This window comes from Quercus robur, chromosome 1 (assembly GCF_932294415.1).
Source record: "Quercus robur chromosome 1, dhQueRobu3.1, whole genome shotgun sequence".
In the NCBI taxonomy this organism is placed as follows: domain Eukaryota; kingdom Viridiplantae; phylum Streptophyta; class Magnoliopsida; order Fagales; family Fagaceae; genus Quercus; species Quercus robur.
In genome coordinates this window covers 22,504,535-22,511,680 of record NC_065534.1, presented here as the reverse complement: position 1 = coordinate 22,511,680, position 7,146 = coordinate 22,504,535, and the positions used below count along the sequence as shown (strand labels likewise).

Sequence of the window (7,146 nt, the reverse complement as noted above, 5' to 3'; positions counted from 1 at the left end):
TGAGTCATGAAGATATTGAACTTTTCTTTGGGTCCTCTTGGATGGCCTAGACAAAAATTTCCACTGCGGACTCCTTCCTTCCAAGCAGATTTGTCCAGAAAATAGAAGGTGATTCATTGTCCACAAATTGCATTTTCCTCTCACCAAGTAATGAAAGATTTCTGGCATACACTCCACCCTCCTGCACTTTAAAATTAATTGAGTAGTTACTTGGGTCACTGTTGTCACCACTGTTAGGCAATTGGGTTGACAACTCACAGAGTACATCATCTAAAAGTTACTGTTTAGATGACATGTTTGAACCTGAGTCGAGGAATTACAAACATGGAAGTCATCAAGCTTATTGAATACATAGGGAGCACCCCAATTTAGTAGTGAATGACAAGTATGCGAGCTTATTAAGTGTATATTGCTATCAAGAGCCATACCCCGTGGAGGTGGTGAAGGAGAAAGAGAAAGAGAAACGTAGAGAGAGAAACAGAGAGAGAGAGAAATGTAAATGAGAGAGAGAGAGAGAGTCAGAAGTCAAACTTTTTTAAATTATGCTAGGAACACAACTTTTAGCACAACTTTGTGTCACAACTTGTCACGTGACGAGTTGTGATTGGTAAGGGTATGTCAGTGGGCCATGTGGGGATACACCCTTACCAATCACAACTCGCCATGTGGTGAGTTGTGGCACAAAGTTGTGTCAAAAATTATGTCCCTAGCATAATTCAACTTTTTTTGAGTTTAGAGATAAGTTTAGAAGATAATAAATAAATGTAATTAATTAGATTCTAATCAGAATATTTGTAATAATTATAGTCTTTTTTTAGCGTTAGATCTACTTAAATCTAATTATTTAAAAAATGTATATCTCTTTAGAGTTACACCATGTGTAACTCTCTCTCTCTATATATATATAATGGATCACTTGAGTGAGCTTCAGTCGCCCCAAGCACCAGTAAATATAGAAAATTTATTCTAAAATTAATTTTCATTGAACCAAACACAGTCTTAGATTTAATGAATTCTCTAATAAAAAGCTTATCACATACAATTTTATTTTTAAGATCACCATCAGAATTGTCTTGAGTTAGATTTTCATAGGCATGAGCATTATGCACTTAAAACTATCCATGGCAAATAGGAGTTAAGAATCATACAAGGAGATTAATCCTACCAAAGTGAACATATGCTCTAATACCAACTGGAAAAAACACGTTTAGACCCCTACAACAAATTGCTTCCAAGTTTTAACGGATTAACGAAATTATTCATCCGGATAGTTAGTTAATATTCAAGCATAATACAGAATATGAATAAAAACATGAAAAACAATAAAGAACAAATACATATGCTGATATGCACACAGAGACGATATTTTAATTATCACGGAGTGAAAACCAATAGGTAAAAACAGTCTAAGACAAAGCTCAACTCAACAAGTTCACCACGAAGCTTGTTGCGATATAAATGATACTCACACGACTTCCCATTCATGTAGTCATAGTAAGCACCCAACATTCTCGCTCATACTAGCAATTGTTAACTCCTAAACTTGTGCCTTCAAAGTTGCTCGTTGCGGCAAGTTGATCCATCAACCACAAAACCGTTCTCTTTGTCACTTAAAGGCTTCTTAAGGATTTGATATAGTCTTTGTGGTTTCAAACAGCAACTCCAATACAGAGTTAGTGACCTTTGTTTGGAAGTAAAGAAGGAAACTCAATTGGAGAGGTAGGAAGAACTAGAAGGCTTTCAAAAGGTTTTCCAAGGTTAGTGTTGCTATCTTTCTTCTTAATGAATTAGAGTTGAAGTTTCATTTAAATACAAGTAGGATCTGAGGTATTCTTGTCTACAAATCAGCCATGAAATTCAAGTTGGTGGATTTCCTTAAATGATTTGCTAGACTGAGTATCACGAAAGATTGCCTAAACCTTTTGTCCAAAATCCATGGTTCAATCTACTAATCAAGCAATTTCGCTTGTCAAATCTTCATTTCAGCACAGTGAGTAATATTCTTTAGTCTTCACCCTCAATTTCACACATATAATTACAATTGAACATATTTGAATAATTACAAATATTTGTCATGGAATTAGCCAATGCAAAATCCTAATAGCAATAATGCGATCAATACTGTTAATATTCTTAATTGATTGGTAATTTGGTATACAATTACTACATATGCTTTTTATGTACTTGTTTTCACTGCTGTTCTGGTTTGAATAAATTCATCTACACAACATAAAGAGGGAAAAAAAAGTGAGACAAGGTACACAAATAGCTTACTAGTTACTAGTGTGAAGCCCATATCCAGAGTTTGTGTTGTACACTTCAATCAAAATTTGGCTCTGCAGGCTTTTGTAGCAAGTTGACATCACTGGAACTTGATTCAGCGGAGTTGTTGACAACCTTCATACTTCTACTGCTCTCCAGTAGTGTTTCTGCATACCTCATCCAAAAGTAATCCCTTGGGGCTCGTCCTCGCTCCCTAGCTCCAATTTCAGCCATTTCCTTCAACTTTTTATGCCTACGCCACGTTGCCTGTATAAAACATGCTGCCCATGTTCGCCACTGGTGAGAGTAGACCCTAAAAATGTGTTTAAGTTGTTTTCCATGCAGCCTTCGGAATTGTGATACCACAAATTTTAAGTCCACTGCTCCTAGAGCAAACGCCTCAACTTCAGTTATAGCTTTCACCATGTGTGTGGATGATGGAAAGATGACATTTGGACGTGGGTCCAAGGCCCATGTCAGTAGCTCCTCACCGCAGAAGTCGCCTGAGCCAATCCTGTATGAGTTGGAGGACCCAGAGCGGCCACCATCTGTGGTGTAAGACCAAAGGTGGCCTCGAATTATAAAAAGCATCTGCTTGACAGGGTCACCTTCACGCACAAGGAACATGTTTTTGGTGCATAATGCAGGCTTAAGCCTCTCACATATTGCATCCAACATTGTTTCGTCCATTTGATTAAACAGCGGAACCTATTTAATTACATCATAAAGCTTGTACATTAGTTCTTAATTATATCATATGTTACAAAATTAGTTACAATCATAATCGATAATTTTTACATAATTCAAGTGTCATAAAGTACCATCCATGTTAAGGATACAAATGTATAAGAACAACTTACTCCTCGAACTAAAGAGAGGCAGAGATGGCGCTTGATCTTTATCCGGAGATCCGTAGGGAGGCTATTGAGAATTTTTTCTTCATCAACCCCTCTAGTAGCCAACCACTTGTATTGATCATATTGTCGAATACGCTGCTTTAGTTCTGGAGGCATCTGTCTATATTTCATCCATTGTTCTGTATCAGTTCTCATGATCCTCCACTCTTCCAATCGCAATGTTGCTGATTGAAGGAATCTCTGCATGTTCAAAATGGGTGATCATTATTAGGTAAATGAAATCTAAGGTTTCTTGAATTTCATAAAAGCAATCACGGACATTGTAATTGCATTTTTCATGGTCTCACCCTTCCTAAGGTAAGTGTTTTACAAAGAAACTGAACCTAGAAGCTATTGTACATCTTTTTTCTCAAATTAACTCTGCACCTTATAATTTGGGGTATCCTCTACATGGATGATCATTTTTGGCGTCTGTTAAAATAATAGGTTTAGAGAGATTATCCAGGGGACTTACTTGCATATTTCCAATGAGCAGTGCTAATAGAAACAGCCCAAGGGTGGCAACAACGAGGGCAAAAACATCTTCTCCCATGGAAGTACTTGTAAACATATTATTTCCTATAGAACTGCACATCATTTCTTGGTAAGTGAACAGCACAAGTTGATGAAAGAAGAGCACAAGAGTACCAGTAATCAAGGATATTGTTCTATAGAAGAATTTCTTGTTGAATGGAAATGAAATTGATATATTTCTTTGGAAAATAAGATGGGATCTCTTTCACACCTTTCACTTATAAGCTCCTACATTAATTTATTGGTTGCTATCAATTTTGCTGCTGACAAACTGAAAAACATGCAATTTAAATTTCACAAACAGCATTTGAACAATAATGATAAGGGGCCAAATATATATCTAATATCTAATCATTGTTCTGAGCAACTGAATTAAGGGTTTGTGAGGCTAATCTTATACCTTAGCTGCCTTAAACCCCACCAGAGACAGTAGAAGTACTTGGTGAAGAATTGGGCGGCTACAACATCTGTGGTCACTGCATCTCCAAATATACCGTACTGATAATAGCTAGGACTTGCATTTGTATTGCATAGATTTGTGACATTTGTCGAGTTGAACCAATTGGCCCTAGAAACGTCATTAACACTACGGCAATCAAAGTATACATTTTGACAACTCGGTGACTCAAGGCTGCACACACTTCTCCAACATGCTTCTTGTCGCTCAATTGCTAGAATGTACCACCAAGCTCCTGAAACCTTCATCAAAAGAGAAAAAGAATTGGATTGGGTTTAATTAATTCAACTTAATACGGTCAAATAATTTTCTTTTCTTACAATAAGTAGAGAATGAGAAACTTGAACTAATGTTCTTCCTATTAGGAGGATGGAATGTCATTGAACTATAAGGCTCTTGGCCTAAGTAGTCACATCTTTACTATGAAGAATTGTGTGTTACAATGAATTCGATGAATAGTATATACAGTGGAAAATTATTAGAACCTGATAGACTACAATAATGTGGAACTCTACGCCTATAAATGCAAGTAATTAAGTATAAATACATTATATAAGCTCATAATAAATCTATACCCTTTCTTCTTTTTTATGTATGTCTTCGTTTCATATATTATCCTTTGTGTTTGGACTGTGTTTATGAATTTTACTGCTCTTGAATGTGTTGCAAGCGGTGCTCTCTTCCTCCCATTCTTTTTCTTCTTTGATGTTCGTTAAAGAAAGGAAGTTAAGAGATCTGACGTACGACAGTAGTTCAGTGTGTGCAGCTTGACTACATCTGCATAGCCTTATGTCTAGTTAGTTAAAAGAATTAGCTTGTGTCAAGACTCAAGAAGTAATTAGTTATTTACACGTGTCAAATGTGATTGTGACTTTGTGTTAGAACCTCATTCACTCTCCTATATGTGTATGCATTTGTCCAAAACAAAAGGATAATTATCCCACATCTTTTAAGTATATGTAGTGTGTGTTTGGATACCGCTTATTTTGCTGAAAACTGAAAACTTATTGCTGAAAATAATAAAATAATAATAATTTATGGATTACTGTTCACTGCTGAAAATACTGTAAATTTGCCTTAATATACTATTCATGGGATGCAAGAGGCGCTAGTAAAAAAAAAGACAAAAACACAGAAACACAGACATGATCCAAACATACACGTAGTATAACTTTTCTACATTTCCTTAAAAATTAGCATGACTTTTGAGAAATCCATTCCCTTCCCTTTCCCCTATGCTTGAGTGTGTCATTGTATCTAAATTTTAAATTTTTTTAAAAAAAAAATCCTTGGATAAATAAGAGAAAAGTAAACTAGAGAATACATTAAAACATTGAAAGACAATTGTTTTATGTTCATTTGTTTGTTTGAGATGACTCTTTTTTTATTGAAAATTAAAAAGAGATAGATCTACTATTTTTCATGCTTTAATGCACAATATCTACCTAACAAATCCCGAATCCCAAAAAGAAGCTCAATTGAAAAATGACTTTTCTTTCTACTCACATTGCTTGCCACTAGGTAAAGCACAAGGTTATAAAGAGCTCCTGTCCATACTGTTTCTGACAAAAGACCAGTTGTATTAACAATTTGCGACGAGAGAGGATAGATGTGAAGCACCCTAGGGAGATACTGGATTAGCATGATGAACCACATGGCTTTTTTTCTTATTGTCACGACAGTACCCTCAACATTGGGTATGACTACCCAAGCTAACACCTGAAATTGATGTACATTAAAAATAAAATAAAAAACAACAAAGAAGTCGAATCAAACTCCACTATGTGCCATGGAAACTAGAAAGGCTATGATACCCAAGAATTTAATTAGTGGCATATATACCTGAGGAAGTGGCAGGGAAACCAAGAGGTCCATCCAAAAACCTCTTCGAAGGTACCTCATTGCAATCTTTGAAGGGTCTATGACTAGCTCTCCTCTTCCAAATATACGTGAAGAAGGTGCTACATAAGCTGTATGAAACCGAACAATGATCTGAATCACATAAAACACATCAAGCACAGACCTTACGATGGTGAGGACAACTTGGAGACTCGTTGCATTAGTTAAGCAGACTTCGTCTCTCATTATAGGTGACAATAAAAACATTGGATCCACGAATAAAGAAATTAGACAAGCGATTGAGAAAATCTTGTTCCAGTTGCTAATGGTTTTTCCACTAGGATCCAGTATCCTTTTCTTCTCCTTCTCATAGTCCTCAGAAAATACCCTACGCAGGACTTTATCTTTAAAACTCCTTGTCTTCTCAGAAAAATCATTGGCCTTCTTGGGTTTTGATTTAGGTGTAGTCTTACACTTAGTCCCATCAATATAGTAGTAGTTCTCTATCACATCATTTACACTGTCAGCTACTTCAGAATCATCTAGAACTTGAGTTCTGGATAACAAAGTATATGAAAATAATCTAATTAAAAACTGGGACTAAACTAGACTCATTACTAACATTGATATACAAATCAAATTGCATGTAAGAAATTAGTAGAGGACAGACCTTTTGAGTCTTGAATTTCTGTGACCCATTTGTTCAATTGATGAACTCGATCGATCTCTCAATTTACTATCAGAATGAAAAGCATATAAGTTGTTTTGTGAGAGAATTAATGCCGTATCCTTGATTCGATTTGATTGCAATGAGTTTGAAGCCAGAAAGAAAGATCAAAGACCGATAATGACTTGTTTTTAACTCTTTGTAAGTGGTTCTAAAGAAAGATGCCAACTCGACCATGAAGCTTTTCAGACTACGCCACTTTATAAAGCTCAAAGGTAAATACATGTAACCCAATACTTTTCACACACGTGTGTACATGTGCGTACTCAGGAAGTTGTCAACTCTAAGATCATGCTTTTCAGACTACGTCACCTTTTATCTTTTTTTTTTTTTTTTAAGGACAAATACATATGATTATTATCATACGCACGTAAGTATATATATATATATATATATATATATATTTTAAATGAATATAACTGAGAAGAAAG

At 35.5% G+C, this 7,146-nt stretch overlaps 1 protein-coding gene across 1 annotated transcript; it reads right to left on the bottom strand.

Annotated features, from left to right (window-relative positions):
• Positions 1-2,057: 2,057 nt before the first annotated feature.
• On the bottom strand, positions 2,058-6,891 carry LOC126725750 (protein CNGC15b-like). Its single transcript, XM_050430640.1, has 7 exons — positions 6,659-6,891; positions 5,992-6,544; positions 5,656-5,868; positions 4,093-4,391; positions 3,634-3,745; positions 3,123-3,359; positions 2,058-2,970 (listed from the first exon to the last, which is right to left on the bottom strand). Exons 1-7 carry the CDS (start codon positions 6,685-6,687, stop codon positions 2,320-2,322), a joined length of 2,094 nt encoding a protein of 697 aa, XP_050286597.1. The 5' UTR covers positions 6,688-6,891; the 3' UTR covers positions 2,058-2,319.
• Positions 6,892-7,146: the final 255 nt, after the last annotated feature.